Source organism: Notolepis coatsorum (assembly GCF_963971535.1).
Source record: "Notolepis coatsorum genome assembly, chromosome: 16".
Lineage (NCBI taxonomy): Eukaryota > Metazoa > Chordata > Actinopteri > Aulopiformes > Paralepididae > Notolepis > Notolepis coatsorum.
In genome coordinates this window covers 3,353,891-3,370,388 of record NC_140180.1, presented here as the reverse complement: position 1 = coordinate 3,370,388, position 16,498 = coordinate 3,353,891, and the positions used below count along the sequence as shown (strand labels likewise).

At 41.4% G+C, this 16,498-nt stretch overlaps 1 protein-coding gene across 1 annotated transcript; it reads right to left on the bottom strand.

Annotated features, from left to right (window-relative positions):
- Positions 1-1,558: 1,558 nt before the first annotated feature.
- On the bottom strand, positions 1,559-13,148 carry LOC311242419 (XK-related protein 8-like; the record flags this gene model as incomplete). Its single annotated transcript, XM_084331382.1, has 4 exons — positions 1,559-1,594; positions 5,837-6,315; positions 12,194-12,390; positions 12,862-13,148. The coding sequence occupies 4 exons, from the start codon at positions 13,146-13,148 to the stop codon at positions 1,559-1,561; spliced, it is 999 nt and encodes a 332-aa protein (XP_084187508.1).
- Between the last annotated feature and the right edge of the window lie 3,350 nt (positions 13,149-16,498).

The following is a 16,498-nucleotide window of genomic DNA, read 5'->3' as shown; positions in this document are numbered from 1 at the left end:
GATTCCAGCTCCTCCCGGGCAAGGAATTGTCCTTGAGCAAGACACAGAATCCCCTAATTGCTCCCGATAAGCAGGTCGGCACCTTGCATGGTCGCCTCCGCCGTCGGTGTGTGAATGTGAGGCATAAGTTGTAAAGTGCTTTGGATAAAAGCGTTATATATAAAAATGCCTCATTTACCATTTGATGGAAAGACAAGGTTTTCACGATGAAAGAGAAAGAGGAGCGTTCTGAGAAGGCAGAGACACCGTGTTTTCTTTCCGTGTCGTGTTCCGTCTCTGCTGCCGCTGGGTGACATAAAGACAGGGTGACATAAAGACAGGGTGACATAAAGACAGGGTGACATAAAGACAGGGCAACATAAAGACAGGGTAACATAAAGACAGGGTGACATAAAGACAGGGTGACATAAAGACAGGGTGACATAAAGACAGGGTAACATAAAGACAGGGTGACATAAAGACAGTAACATAAAGACAGGGTGACATAAAGACAGGGTGACATAAAGACAGGGTAACATAAAGACAGGGTGACATAAAGACAGGGCGACATAAAGACAGGGTGACATAAAGACAGGGTGACATAAAGACAGGGTAACATAAAGACAGGGTGACATAAAGACAGGGTGACATAAAGACAGGGTAACAAAGACAGGGTGACATAAAGACAGGGTGACATAAAGACAGGGTGACATAAAGACAGGGTGACATAAAGACAGGGTAACAAAGACAGGGTGACATAAAGACAGGGTGACATAAAGACAGGGTGACATAAAGACAGGGCGACATAAAGACAGGGTGACATAAAGACAGGGTAACATAAAGACAGGGTGACATAAAGACAGGGTGACATAAAGACAGGGTGACATAAAGACAGGGTGACATAAAGACAGGGTAACATAAAGACAGGGTGACATAAAGACAGGGCGACATAAAGACAGGGTGACATAAAGACAGGGTGACATAAAGACAGGGTAACAAAGACAGGGTAACATAAAGACAGGGTGACATAAAGACAGGGTGACATAAAGACAGGGTGACATAAAGACAGGGTGACATAAAGACAGGGTGACATAAAGACAGGGTGACATAAAGACAGGGTGACATAAAGACAGGGTGACATAAAGACAGGGTGACATAAACACAGGGTAACATTTTGATTTAATTTGATTTGATTGAAGTTTATTTCAAATATGCAACATACCAAACAAACATCAAGTACATATATCGCCTTAAGCCGTTCAAATAATAAATGTATATGTAGCTGGTCTAAGGCCACCCTCTTGAATGTCGTCGTGCATGTGAAGTGAAGAGACAGGTTGCGGCCCATTCAATGTTTATTTCTGGGAGCAAAACAAACAAGAAGAATATGGCATTACTTCTTGTCCACTAGGTGGCTCCAGTTCACAGGCTCTTCCTCATTCAGGCCAGACTGAACACCATTTTTAATCAAACATTGAAATAACACATTTATAATGAAACAATACAATAAGATAATACAAGATAAACAATAGGATTCATTAATTTACCTGGGAGCAAAACAAACAAGAAGAATATGGCATTACTTCTTGTCCACTAGGTGGCTCCAGTTCACAGGCTGCAATGAGGGAAATATGTCACACTGTCAGGACGAGGCCTACACAACCTGCTCATCCATACTACTAACTCAATCAGCATGTGTCATACAAGAGATCGTCACCACAGTTAAATTCCTTTACAAAAAGTGCACAACTGTTCATTATTGCTTAGATACCATTACATACACCCCGGTTAATTTGCCCGGCAACTTATTTACAATAGTAAACCATCAATACGTTCTTTTAAACCAAAGATATGTTTTAGAAATACTGAGCAACGCCTACCTCTTCCTCATTCAGGCCAGACTGAACGGGAAGAGGCGCGCACCAAAGTAAATACGTCACTTCGGGAGGAAGTGACGATTTCAAAATAAAAGACTTTGAGAATAAAAATAATAATAATAATAATAATAATAATAATAATAATAATAATAATAATAATAATAATAATAATAAAACGTGAGGGAGGGATTCTTTGTGGAATACATAACAGTATATTTTATATATACCTGCTACATATATGCAAAATTAAAAATAACAAAAAACAAACAAAAAAGTCAAACTAAATATATATATTTTTTTATTCATTTACATATTTGAAAAGGAGTGGGAAGAAGCATACACTTATTTAATCCCACCCCTATTTACTCATCAGAACATACTATATTTTATTTACTAATTCATACATTACTAGACTTATATTGATTTTTTTTTTACTTAGTTAACAATAAAAAAAATTATAATACCTTATTAATATTTGGCATAACTGTATGTAACATAAAGACAGGATAACACTGTGACCTATGCCCCCTTCTTGATAGGGCTCTGAATCTAGACCAACGCAACACTTTCTTGTATTCTGAAATCATATGAATGAATGTGGATGAGAGCCTCGACATTAAGTGGTTGTAGCTACAGCTGTGGGGGGGGGGGGGGGGGCTGGAGACATGATCCAATAGACTTTTATACCCCTGAGTCTCCTGAACATGCAGATTGCCCATGGAGTCTCCCACAGATTGTCCAGAGATCTAGGTTGATCAATCTGCGCATGCAGAGTTCGGGAGTAGGTGCGGGAAAGTGACTATAGCTCGGCTGAGAAAGTGCCGATCGACTTGGGACTGGCCTCTCCGTGTTCAGCAGACTCAGGCCAGGCGTATACAAGTCTATTGGATCATGTCTCCCGCACCCCCACAGCTACACCTAATGGTAAGTCTTTCATCCACATTCATTCATTTTCTCCCCCCACTCTCCCATGATTTCAGAATACCAGAAGTGTTGCAGAGATCTATACTAGCAGTATAACAGATTGTATTAGCTACCACCCATCACTTCAACCGCTACCACGTCTGCAGATTCTTCGTTTTACTGCGATAACTCAAATAGTTTTCATTCCAATCTTTTAAACTTTTCTGTGAATATTCGTGACCTCTAGCGGAACAACGCTGTTGATTTTGGTGACCCCATGACCTTTGCTCTAGCGCCACCATTTGGCCAAACTCAATTTTAAAATGAGCGCATCTCCTGACCCATTTGTCGTACAGTAACGGAAATTTGTATATTTGTATAATATGTATTATTAGGGGTGTGGTCAAAATGTGTCATTGAGGATTGGGGGCGTTCTGGGGATATACCGCCACAACAACAAGTATAGTTTTAAAATTTGCTTCCTTATGAAAATGTACATCCATAGCCTGTACGTACATAGGTTTAACACAAATTATCTTTTTATGGACAATGAACATGTAACATAAAAGTGAATAGAAAATACATATTATGGCAGAAGCAGTTTAAGGTTCTTATCACTTCCTTACATACATACATTATTCCTTAGCATTAGTCTCCTGTAAAATTCTGTCAGCGGGGTGTATAGTGAAGGGGGTGGGCGGGGGGGGGGGGTGGGGGTGGGGGAGTATTTTCAAATAATAAACCAAATGTAGGAACTGTGCGGTTCACCTCCTACCTAAGCTTCTGTCAACATCGGAAATGGCTCCTCTCCCTCTGCCTCTCTCCTGCAGGGTCCCACAAGGCTCCATCCTTGGCCCTATTCTATTTTCTCTGTATATGCTGCCCCTTGGTTTAGTCATTCAAAAACACTATCTCCTTCCATTGTTATGCGGGACGACACTCGGGTCTATCTCCCCATGAAACCCAATGACAAGTCCAGTCTTGACAGCCTCCGATCCTGTCTATGACATAAAATGCTGGATGGCACAACATTTCCTACAAACTAAATTATTCTAAATGTGAAATCCTCCTTTTCGGCCCCCCAAACCAAACCAGTGTCATCGCCAGCAGCCTGGGTAACCTGTCTGCCCTAGTTCAGTGTTTTTTCCAGCTTGGGTCCACAGCTAGGATCAAGGCCATACTCACTCTCCCCCTCAGACCTTGAGTCATTCACGCCTTCATATCTTCACGACTAGATTACTGTAACTCCCTGTACCTGGGGCTTAATAAGTCGACCATAGCCCGCCTACAGTTACCCCACAGTACTTGGAAGAGAGCTCATATTATTTACCCCTGTTCTTGCCTCCCTTCATTACACGACTACAGGATAGAATTCAAAGTTCTCCTATTCGTCTACAAAGCTCTTAATGGTAAGGCCCCCTTTTATCAGACCTCCTCACCCCCAGGGGTCGGGAACCTATGGCTCGCGAGCCATATATGGCTCTTCTGGTGACAGCATATGGCTCCCAGACATTTTTGAGTAACATTTTTATTTTAATTTTTTTTTTAATACTTGTGATATTTCTTAATAATACTGTGTCATTTTAAAGTAAACAGAAATTAGTTTTGAAGATACAGCTAATAGTATCTGTAGCTGAAGATATAGCGAGCAGAGCTGGCGAGAGAACACAAGTGGACAGAAATTAAAAATCTTCAACCTGAAGACCAGCTGATTCTTAAAACTTGGAACGAGCTTCCTGTGACATACCACACAATGCAGCATGTGAGTATTGCCGTATTGACCATGTTTGGCTCTACATATGCATGTGGGCAGTCATTCTCGCATATGAGGAACATTAAGACCAACCTACGCTCACGTTTAACTGATGGAAGCCTCAACGCCTGCATGAAGCTCAACCTCAGCACGTATGAACCAGATTACAAGGCCATCAGCAAAACCATGCAACACCAGAAGTCGCATTAAAAGTAAGACATATTTAATTTATTATACGTTAAAAATACTATATGGCTCTCAATGAAATATATTTAGAAATATTTGGCTTTTATGGCTCTCCCAGTCAAAACGGTTCCTGACCCCTGCCCTATACCAACATCAGGGCCCTCAGATCTGCTGATAAGGGTCTCCTAACCACCCGTAGGTCCAACTTCAAGTCTAGGGGGGGGGGGGTGGGGGGGGGGGGGGCGTGCTTTTGCTATCGCAGCCCCTGACCTCTGGACCAGCATCCCCACGTCCATCAAATCTACCCCCTCCATCGAGTCTTTTAATCTAAGCTCAAAACTCACCTATATTCCTTAGCCTTCCCTGACTCACTCTGACTCTTGCATTGTTTGTTTGTGTGTTGTTCTGTTTCTTTGTTTGTCTGTTGGTTGTTTATTTTCTGTTTATTTATACTTTAGGAGTACTTTCAATTTGTTTTGCTACGTGACCCACTGTAAAGCATGTCGGTTGACAAGTGTCATGTTTAAAATGTGCTATACAAATACATTGTATTGATTGATTGTGTGCTCCCCCACTTCCAAAAATAGCACTACAACTCCTGTATTGAAATAAGAATTTTATTTGAGAATGAAGGTAAACATTTTATTTTGGCGTCAAGGAGTGATTAATTACAAACAGGACTATATAAAGCCATGTCCTACTTGGCACTGAATTAGCTTGGCATGCTTCACATCGTTCTTTGTCAAAAAGCTGCACAAAGCGCCAAACATTTCAAGCATCTCTATCCACACAAGCCTGTATGACTCAGTCACCTTCATCTTCCCCTTTGTGTCTCGAGGCTGTCAAGTGATGCGGGTCAGGAGTAAAAGGAGGAGTAAAAGTTCTCCGACAACTTCTTCATTCTTTTGGACCCTCTCCGTGCTCTCGCTCCGTGCATGCTGCGGTCCTCTGTCTCTATATCGTCCGTTTCATTCATCTCTCTCTCTCTCTCTCTGATCTCAGTATCCTGTTCGACTGGCACGTCCAAACTCTTAACCGATTCACACTTTGGATCGTTCGTCATCTTTGGATAATAGCTGTAATACATTACTTTACATGCAAGACCGATACCATAGACTGCAATGATTACAGAACTAACTATAAAGGTGTAGTGGGGCTGCGGCAGCTCACAGTAGCTCCGCCAACACCACAGACCACACAGCAGCACCAGATCCAGCATCATCCAGGCGTGGTACAGAATAGACCAGTTCCTCGTCCGTCTATTCACCGCCTTGAACCAGCTGAAATACCAGATAAGGCCTAGGGTGGCCCGGTAGAGCCACTCTCCACCCACGCTTTTCATGAAGTCTGTCTGCAACCACCAGGCGACGAGGAACAGGATCATCCAGGAACACAGGAAGTGGGCAAAGATGAAACAGGGCAGGACGGAGGCGAAAAGACTGAGGGCGGCAATGCGGGCGGCGATCATCAGCAGGTTCCAGAGGAAGTACACCAAAATGTAGACCAACGTCGAACAGTCCGTCTGCTCCTTCTTGTCGGGCCGGAAGGAGAGCATGGCGCGATGGTACCGATCCACACCATTGGCGATGACCAATGCTTTAGAGGCTAGCTGTAACACTGAGGAGAAGAGAGATTGATTGATTGATTGAAAACTTTATTAACAGATTGCAGAATGGGTACAGTACAGTACAGCTCAATACATACAATTGTTAAGAGGATGCAGACCAGAGAAAGACTTTCGTCTTGTTTACATCAGGGTCCCCCATTTTCAAATCCGGTACAAGAATCCACCATTAAATTGGCTTCTTGTGTTACAAATTGTGTGAGGCAAAGTGAGCCCACGTTGAACCTAGGAGATGCTCCTACAGTATGTATAGTACAATCGGTGGTTACTTTCTAGCTCCAAAATGGCATAAACTTGATTGGCTTTTCAGTGATCTCGATTTCCTTCCCTAAACAAAGACTAATAGTCACTATAGTATAGTCTATAGTAACTTTTCCGCACCTACTCCCGAACTCTGCATGCACAGATTGCCCACGGAGTCTCTCTGGATTGTCCAGAGATCTAGGTTTATCAATCTGTGCATGCAGAGTACGGGAATAGGTGTGGAAAAGTGACTATAGCTCAGCCGAGAAAGTGCAGACCAACTTGGGATTGGTCTCTCCATGTTCAGGACACTCAGGCGTATAAACGTCTATTGGATCATGTCTCCAGCACCCCCACAGCCGTAGCTACAACCACTTAATGGCAAGGCTCTCATCCACATTCATTCATTTTCTCCCCCCGCTCTCTCTCTCCCATGATTTCAGAATACCGGAAGTGTTGCAGTGGTCTATGGGACACGGGCAATATTGTGGTGCCAAAGCAAAGGGGTAGCGCGCCACAGACTAGTTCTAGCTGCACCTAGTCCCTATCGTGGCTTTGGAATTTGGACGGACGCAGTACCCAAGCTACTGTGGTTTGTTATGGCGTCCATAGATTGATCTCTCAGTGGTCAATGACCTTGCTGTGAAATTACTACTACTTTTTGTAGCGTTGTAGCAGTTGTAATTTCATGATTAATGGTCTAGTTTTCCCACAATATTAACTTCTGTGGCACGATACTAGGCTGATAACGGCTCATGTTTGTTACCTGCATGTTTGTTAGACCACAGAGAGGTCAGGACATTTCAATGTAAAAAATGTAAAAAAATATCTGGATAACCCATTGAGCTTTAACTTATGACACTGTTCTGACATCTTCCGTATGAAAACTCTCAGCCTAGTATCATGCCACAGACGTTGAAAAACTAGACCATTAATCATTACATTACAACACAAAGTAGTAGTCCTTTCACAGCAAGGTAACATTAAAAGGGGCACTTCACCAAAAAAAACTGCTGATTTATTTTGCATGAAAAATTCTAAAAGGTTTTGGACATATTAATTACAATCCATAAATATTTGGAAATTGTTCTCAATTTTGGCTCGGTACACCACAACACTGGATTTGAAATTAAACAATCAAGATGTGCTTTAAGTGCTGTAATTTGAGAGTATTTACATCCAAATCAGGTTTTGCCTATATATGCCTCCTCCTTTTTAAGGGACCAAAAGTAATTGGACAATTGATTGATTGATTGAAAATTGTAGATTTTCAATCAATCAAACAGATTGCAGAATGGGTACAATACAGTACGGCTCAATACACACAATTGTTAAGGGGATGCAGACCAGAGAAAGACTTTCGTCTTGTTTACATCAGGGTCCCCCATTTTCAATTCATCATAACATAATATGACATACAGATAGACAGTACTGTTACATCCAGACATTTATGACATACCAGATCTACAAATATACAGTACTGTTTAAGAGTACAACGCCTGTCATATATACCCTGGCGTTGGAAACTCTGATTAATAGACAGAGTTTCTAAAAAGAGAGTATATACATTATATACATTTGAGAGTATATACATTTGAGGGGGAAGAAACTGTACATTGAAGGGGGTGGGGTTTGGCCAGTTTTGAATTGCAGTCTCCCGTAGGTGCTCTTTTAGAGAGGTTTTGAAGGTGGGTAGTGATTCACATTCCTTTACAGCTGTGGGTAGGGCATTCTACATTGTTGTTGCATAATTGCTAAACGTGTTTAGTCCCTTGTTTGAGCCGAATCTGGGTTTAACATGATTTGTGGAGCTCCCTCTGGTGTTGTGTTCATGGTATTCACTGACCTTTGGGAAGTATTTTGACATGTATATGGGTACCTTAGTGGTGTAGTGTATCTTGTAGATCAGGCCCATTTCAAGTTGCTGTACTCTGTCGTCTACTCTAAGCCATCCTAGGTTGTCAAAGTGGGCAGGGGTGAGGTGGGTTCTAGGAGTAAGGTCAAGCAGTAGTCTGACCAGTTTGTTTTGTGATGTTTGTAATTTTGTTTTTAGCGCCTTTGAGGTGCTTTGGTACCATGAGGTGCAAGCATAGTCGTAGTACCCTTGAATGAGTGCTCCTAAGAGTCTTCAGGGTATTCTTGTTTACCAGAGAGGAGATCCCGTACTATCAGTGAAGCAAGCCAAAAACGAAATAAAACCCACGAGAGAGATAAGAAAAACATTAGGTGTGGTCAAATCAACTGTTTGGTACATTATCAAAATGAAAGAACCCACTGATGAGCTCAGCAACACCAAAAGACGTATCTGTGTCAAAGTAGAGTTAGTAAAAGAAAATTATAATAATAAAGTATCTAAAGAAAAAAAGCATGTACAGTTCTGGAACAACACTTTAGGGACAGCTGAGACAAAGATCAACTTGTACCAGCATGATGGGAAGAGACGAGTATGGAGAAGGAAAGGAACTGCTCATGATCGAAAGCATATCACCTCATCAGTGAAGCATGGTGGTGGTAGTGTTATGGCGTGGGCATGTATGGCTGCCAATGGAGCTGGTTCCCTTGTATTTATTGATGATGTGACTGCTGACAATTGCAGGATGAATTCTGAAGTGTTTCGGGCAATATTATCTGCTCATATTCAGCCAAATGCTTCAGAACTCATTAGATGGTGCTTCATAGTGCAGATGGACAATGACCCAAAGCATACTGTGAAAGCAACCAACAAGTTTTTTAAGGGGAGACACTACAGGTGAATAGGGTAAAACATTTAACTAATAGATATCACAATGAAACTTCCACAGTTGATTACTTATATTAAGACAAGACTTTTTTGTATTACAAGTTTTCTGAAATTGTATGTTTAAATATGCAAATGAGGCATAATCTACTTAAATATGCACTAATTTGCATATAATTCCAGGACAGAAATCTGAACATTGGATAAAGCCATTTTCAAAATTATAGTTTAATTTTGTTGACATATTAGAGCCAAAGGTTATTACAGAGGGGATTTTGGATATCTCTTTTTATCACTGCATAAATCAGAAAATACTCCATTCAGTCCATTTTTATGGTAAAATTCCATATTTCGCCATGTTTTTAGGAATAAAATGTGATATAAATCAGGGTATGAATGCGATATCAACAAACCCTTCTGTAAATACCTTCAGAACATAGATATGAATAGAACTGGAAGGTTTGGTGTATGTGAGTGCTACTGAAGTGGAGATTTCTGGCTCAGAGTATGAGGAAAAACTCTTAAAACTCATTTTTGGGAAAACGCCTTCAAAGTTCTGTATTGTAAAATGCCATACTTTTTTTTTTAAACAGATATTTACAAACACAATACCTAATCAAACCATTAGTAATAGACAACCTAAACACATGCCTGATAACTGAATAATAATAATAATGATGTTATTGAACTGAACAGAACTACACACAGGCTACAAACAGTGTAGTACAGTGTAGTACCCCCTAATAGGCAAACAAATATTTGAATAGATATCACTATGAAACTTTCCCAGTTTGTTATGTACATATAAACTAAGAAAAAATATATTGCAAGTTTTCTGAATTTTATGTTTATATATGCAAATGAGGCACTTCCCCATTAAATATGTGCACATTTATGGATGCAATAAGGCAAAATGAGGTCAAATAAACAACTAAATGTGTGTTATTGACGTTTTATTGTCACTAGTTTCATAGAAGACATGTTTAGGAAGCAAAATATAACAAAATCTCAAAATCAACAAAAAAAGTATATTTGCCTATTCACCTGGGGTGTCTCGCCTAAGGCAAAGAAGTGGAATGTTATGCAATGGCCAAGTCAATCACCTGACCTGAATCCAATTGAGCATGCATTTCACTTGCTGAAGACAAAATGTAAGGGAAAATGCCCCCAAGAACCAGCAGGAACTGAAGACAGTCACCAGGGCATCACCAGGGATAAAACCCAGTGTCTGGTGATGTAGTATATGGGTTCCAGACTTCAGGCTGTTATCGACTGCAAAGGAGTTGCAACCAAGTATTAAAAGTGACCATTTTATTTATGGATTGTTAGTTTGTCCAATTACTTTTGGTCCCTTAAAAAGGGGGGTGCATGTGTATAAATTGTTGTAATTCCTACACTGTTCACCTGATTTGGATGTAAATACAGTACCCTCAAATTAAAGGTTAAAGGGGAACTATCTTATAAATGGCCTTTTCCAGTGTTTAGCATTGTTTTCTAGCAATGTGGGGTTGTACCAACACTGTCTATGTCTCAAATTCAAATTTTTGCGCATTCCTCCAGTTCAGATGAGACACGTTCCTCCCCCAGTGAACTAAGCCATTCTGAATTTAGCGTACCTGTGACGTGTAAGGATTCTGATCTGCATACCTCAGCTCCTTCTTTTGTTGTAGCCACCGCCCACAATCAACAATTTGCTCAACACCGGAGAAAGTGGAAATAATGCGAAGCGGTTTCCCTGTCACTTCCTCAAAAAGAGAGAGAGAGGGAGAGAGAGACAGACAGATAGAGGGAGAGAGAGGCTCTCATACGGTGCGACTTGTCTCGGAGCATTTACACACACTCGCGATTGCGTGTGTGTGGGGGGAAACACGCGTGCTCCCGGAGCATCTCTCTCTCTCACTTGCTCGTTCTCTCTCTCGCTCTCTCTCGTATCACAGCACTCGCTTGTATCACCGCCAACCTGTTGCAAAATATCATAGCGCATGCTCCCACGCGTATTCCGATCCGTGCAATAATATTCACAGGGGTATATATTGTCATTTGAAACAAGTTACCAATGCATTGTCCCGTGGCGAAATTAATTAGTCTCCCTCTCTATCTCACCCCCCAAAGCCAGTGTAGACTGTGGGTGACTGTCACTCAAAGCGCATTGCGAGTATGGGCGGAGCCAAAAACAGCTTGGAATCTGGAAGTGCAGAAAATGCTGCTCTAGAGTACTAGATTAGAAATACAAAACAATGATTTTTTTTTATAAACCTTACAGATGTGTTCCATAGACTCACAGGAATTGTGTAAAATTGCCCAAATAGTGTAAGAAATAGTAAGATAGTTCCCCTTTAAAGTCTGCACTTACTTGTTTAATTTAAAATCCATTTTGGTGTACAGAGCCAAAATTCTGAAAATTGTGACAATGTCAAAATATGTATGGACCTGACTGTAGTTTGAAATTTATTGAGTAAAATAGTTTGAATATGGTCACCAGTAATGTCATCGGGGACATTGAATCCTTGTATTGTTAATTACAGCTCGATGAAATTATATGGTAGCAGTCCCTATAAGACAAGGTATTGCTATTTTTTCCTCTACATCATTTCATGGTGCTGTACTTAATACAACACAAGGATTCAATGTCCGGGACATTATGTCGCTGATGACATCACTGGTGGGATGTGTGAGATTATGTACAAAATAAAGCATTCTTTTTTGGTAAAGTGACCCTGTGGAATATTAAGTTGTGGCTTTGGAATAGTATACGTCCACATTTATAAATATGTACTGATAGGGGCTAAACTACACATGTGCTATAAGGGATCTGACAGCCTGTGAACTCCTTTTAACCTCCTTGACTACACAAACACAATGCCGTTTTGAGGCGTACCGGTAATACATACATGTAAAACGCTCCCCCATGCCTCTCTGGATCATGACGGTGAGGACCAGAACCGACAGCGGGGCGCTCTTTGTGAAGATCTCTATGAGCCGCAGCAAGTCCAGCAACCCAAGCTCGTGGCTCAGGGACACCACCGCGTCCAGGTCGCCCTTCTTTTTGAAGAAGTTACGCACTTCGACTTCCACGACACCGGCTTTCCTAGGAGGAGACGTCACGAGTCTCAGTACTTTTCTTCAAAAGTATACAAAGCAATACACACACACACACACACACCAATTTCTTTTGAGAAGATGGTGCAGTACAAGAAGAAATCCCATCGTTATTCATATTCATTATAATGAATATGTACTGTTGGACTGTGGTAATTCCATGTACGAATAAATAAAAATAAATGATGCTGCTCGACCGCTAGTTACGTAATTGCATGTCTTTAAACTATAGTATGGATGAAAACAATGTTAAGATATGAAATTACGCTTTAGTTGGCTTTGTTATTACACTACTCTTTATTCTTTATTATACTTTTTTACTGTATGAAGCACAATCTCAGGAGGCTCATACAGAACCAAGCATTCCACTGTAAAATGTACATTATATGTGTTAATAAAACTAAACTTGAACTTACTGTGAGCACATGATGCCAATAGAAAGTAAACAAAGCGTACCGACCTGAGGTAGACTCCCATTTGAAACACATGGAGAGTCTTGAGTGCGACCGGGCTCAGACAATTCTCCACTGTGGTCTGTGGCTTGTAGTCATCATCGCGATAAAACCGCCAACTGTAGACCTGTCCGATGACGGAGGAGCCGCTCAGGAACAACAATAGGACCCACATGTATATGTAGTCCTCTTCTTGGTAGTAAGACACAACCGCCCATGCGTCCATCACAATAGGAGCCAGAAATAACAGCAGACGGTAACAGCTTAGGGTATGAGGATTGTCCGAGTCCGACATGGTGCATGTAGAACTAAAATTCCAAACAAACTTTTATCACTAAACTAACCACTACTGGTATCTCTAGACTACGGTTTAATTTACATAAAATGTGGGTGAACAGGCTCAGCCATTTGAACTTTGCACGACACACCTAGGGTGACCAGATGCAAAAAGTCCAAAAGCAGGACAACAGTAATTAGGGCGTTTTCACACCTGTAGTTCGTTTGCTTTGTTCCGATTCAGGGAGACACAGGGACTATAATGATACAATGTTGCACTTGTTCTTTAGTTCGTTTGTGTTCACACGGTTGTGTTAATAGCGGATCAAAACAAATGCACGCGAGAGCAAACTGTCACTCATTGGTCAGATTTTGAACAGAATCAGAACAGTGGTGCATGCTGGGAGAGAGAGAGCAGAACAGTGGTGCATGCTGGGAGAGAGAGAGCAGAACAGTGGTGCATGCTGGGAGAGAGAGAGAGAGCAGAACAGTGGTGCATGCTGGGAGAGAGAGAGAGCAGAACAGTGGTGCATGCTGGGAGAGAGAGCAGAACAGTGGTGCATGCTGGGAGAGAGAGAGCAGAACAGTGGTGCATGCTGGGAGAGAGAGCAGAACAGTGGTGCATGCTGGGAGAGAGAGAGAGCAGAACAGTGGTGCATGCTGGGAGAGAGAGAGCAGAACAGTGTGCATGCTGGGAGACCATGGGGAGAGAGGGAGCAGCACAGTGGTGCATGCTGGGAGACCATGTGGAGAGAGGCATAGATATATATAGAACACTAGATAGCTTACCCGCGCTGCCGGCCAATGGAGAGCGACGTCGTCGTAGGGCGGCCATCTTGCCCCAGGCAGCTCAGCTACTGATAACATTAATGTCTATGGTGCATGTACTATTTAAATAACCATAGATTGCTCGATTTTCAAACGGGTTGGTTTGCTATAAACATCAAAGATGTAGTTATGATACTGCATACTTATAAAAAAAAATTTAAAGATGTTTTTTTTATAAACCGCTTGAATCATTACCACGTTAATAATGCTTGTAATAAACCAAACCGTTTGTAAATCCGTCAATATTTCAGCGAGTTATGAGTATTTTTGTCTGTGCAGCTCACTCACCCTCACTCAAGGCTGACTGGGGCAAGATGGCGGCGGTTCAGTGACGCTGGTGACTCCGCCTTAAGCTATCTAGTGTTCTATATATATCTATGGTTGAGAGGGAGCAGAACAGTGGTGCATGCTGGGAGAGAGAGCAGAACAGTGGTGCATGCTGGGAGATAATCACTTTATTTGTATAGCGCCTTTCATACAGCAGGGGATTGCAGTCCAAAGTGCTTTACATCAGTGAGAAATAAGACACAAAGTCAGTGTAAAACAAGCAGCGAGAGCAAAGCATAAAGTGGGATAAAAATAATGCAGATATATTAATCAAATCATGAATGGTAATGAAATGTTTGTGTTTCGAGCTCAGACTCAACAACAACAACAATGAATACAAGAATGGTCACACTAAGTCGTAGTAGTGAGATACAATTTAATATAAAATAAAATAGTCAATTATTTACAGAAAGTGTCTTGCATAAAAGTGTATGTGCATGTTAAGGTGCAGTGCACGGTGCGTGTGTTTGTGTGTGTGTTCAAGAGTCTTTAAGAGGTTAATACACTCAATAATTCTAATAATTAATAGCACTAATAATTCACCTTCCCCCTCCCCCCACACTGTGCAACATCCTGATGTGCAATACCCACCCACTACTGTCTGACACTGTGATTGTTATTTGTGTATTGCTATTCTGTATATTGTTGTTATTTTGTATATTGTACAGGACTGTAACATTGTCTTATTGTATAGTATTTAATGTTTCTGTATAGTATTTTATGTTTCTCATTACTTGTGTGATTTTATTACTGCACCTTAAATTGAGTCCCAGATCTCGTTGTATGCAAATATAATGACAATAAAGTACAATCTAATCTAATCTAATCACTTGGCAGGAAGTGACTCCATCTTTAAGAGGTTAATGTCCAGCTCCTTTGCTCACTTGGCAGGTGTGACTCCACGACGTTGTTCCTGGAGTGTTGACTGGGGGGGGGGGGGGGGGGGGGGAGGGGCGACGGTGGCTCGAGAGGTAGGGAGTGGTCGTCTGGTAATCAGAAGGTTCCCGGTTAGATTCCAGCTCCTCCCGGGCAAGGAATTGTCCTTGAGCAAGACACAGAATCCCCTAATTGCTCCCGATAAGCAGGTCGGCACCTTGCATGGTCGCCTCCGCCGTCGGTGTGTGAATGTGAGGCATAAGTTGTAAAGTGCTTTGGATAAAAGCGTTATATATAAAAATGCCTCATTTACCATTTGATGGAAAGACAAGGTTTTCACGATGAAAGAGAAAGAGGAGCGTTCTGAGAAGGCAGAGACACCGTGTTTTCTTTCCGTGTCGTGTTCCGTCTCTGCTGCCGCTGGGTGACATAAAGACAGGGTGACATAAAGACAGGGTAACATAAAGACAGGGTGACATAAAGACAGGGTGACATAAAGACAGTAACATAAAGACAGTAACATAAAGACAGGGTAACATAAAGACAGGGTGACATAAAGACAGGGTGACATAAAGACAGGGTGACATAAAGACAGGGTGACATAAAGACAGTAACATAAAGACAGTAACATAAAGACAGGGTAACATAAAGACAGGGTGACATAAAGACAGGGTGACATAAAGACAGGGTGACATAAAGACAGGGTGACATAAAGACAGTAACATAAAGACAGGGTGACATAAAGACAGGGCAACATAAAGACAGGGTGACATAAAGACAGGGTAACATAAAGACAGGGTGACATAAAGACAGGGTGACATAAAGACAGGGCAACATAAAGACAGGGTGACATAAAGACAGGGTAACATAAAGACAGGGTGACATAAAGACAGGGTGACATAAAGACAGGGTAACATAAAGACAGGGTGACATAAAGACAGGGTGACATAAAGACAGGGTAACATAAAGACAGGGTGACATAAAGACAGGGTGACATAAAGACAGGGTGACATAAAGACAGGGTGACATAAAGACAGGGTGACATAAAGACAGGGTGACATAAAGACAGGGCGACATAAAGACAGGGTGACATAAAGACAGGGTGACATAAAGACAGGGTGACATAAAGACAGGGTAACATAAAGACAGGGTGACATAAAGACAGGGTAACAAAGACAGGGTAACATAAAGACAGGGTAACATAAAGACAGGGTGACATAAAGACAGGGTGACATAAAGACAGGGTGACATAAAGACAGGGTGACATAAACACAGGGTAACATTTTGATTTAATTTGATTTGATTGAAGTTTATTTCAAATATGCAACATACCAAACA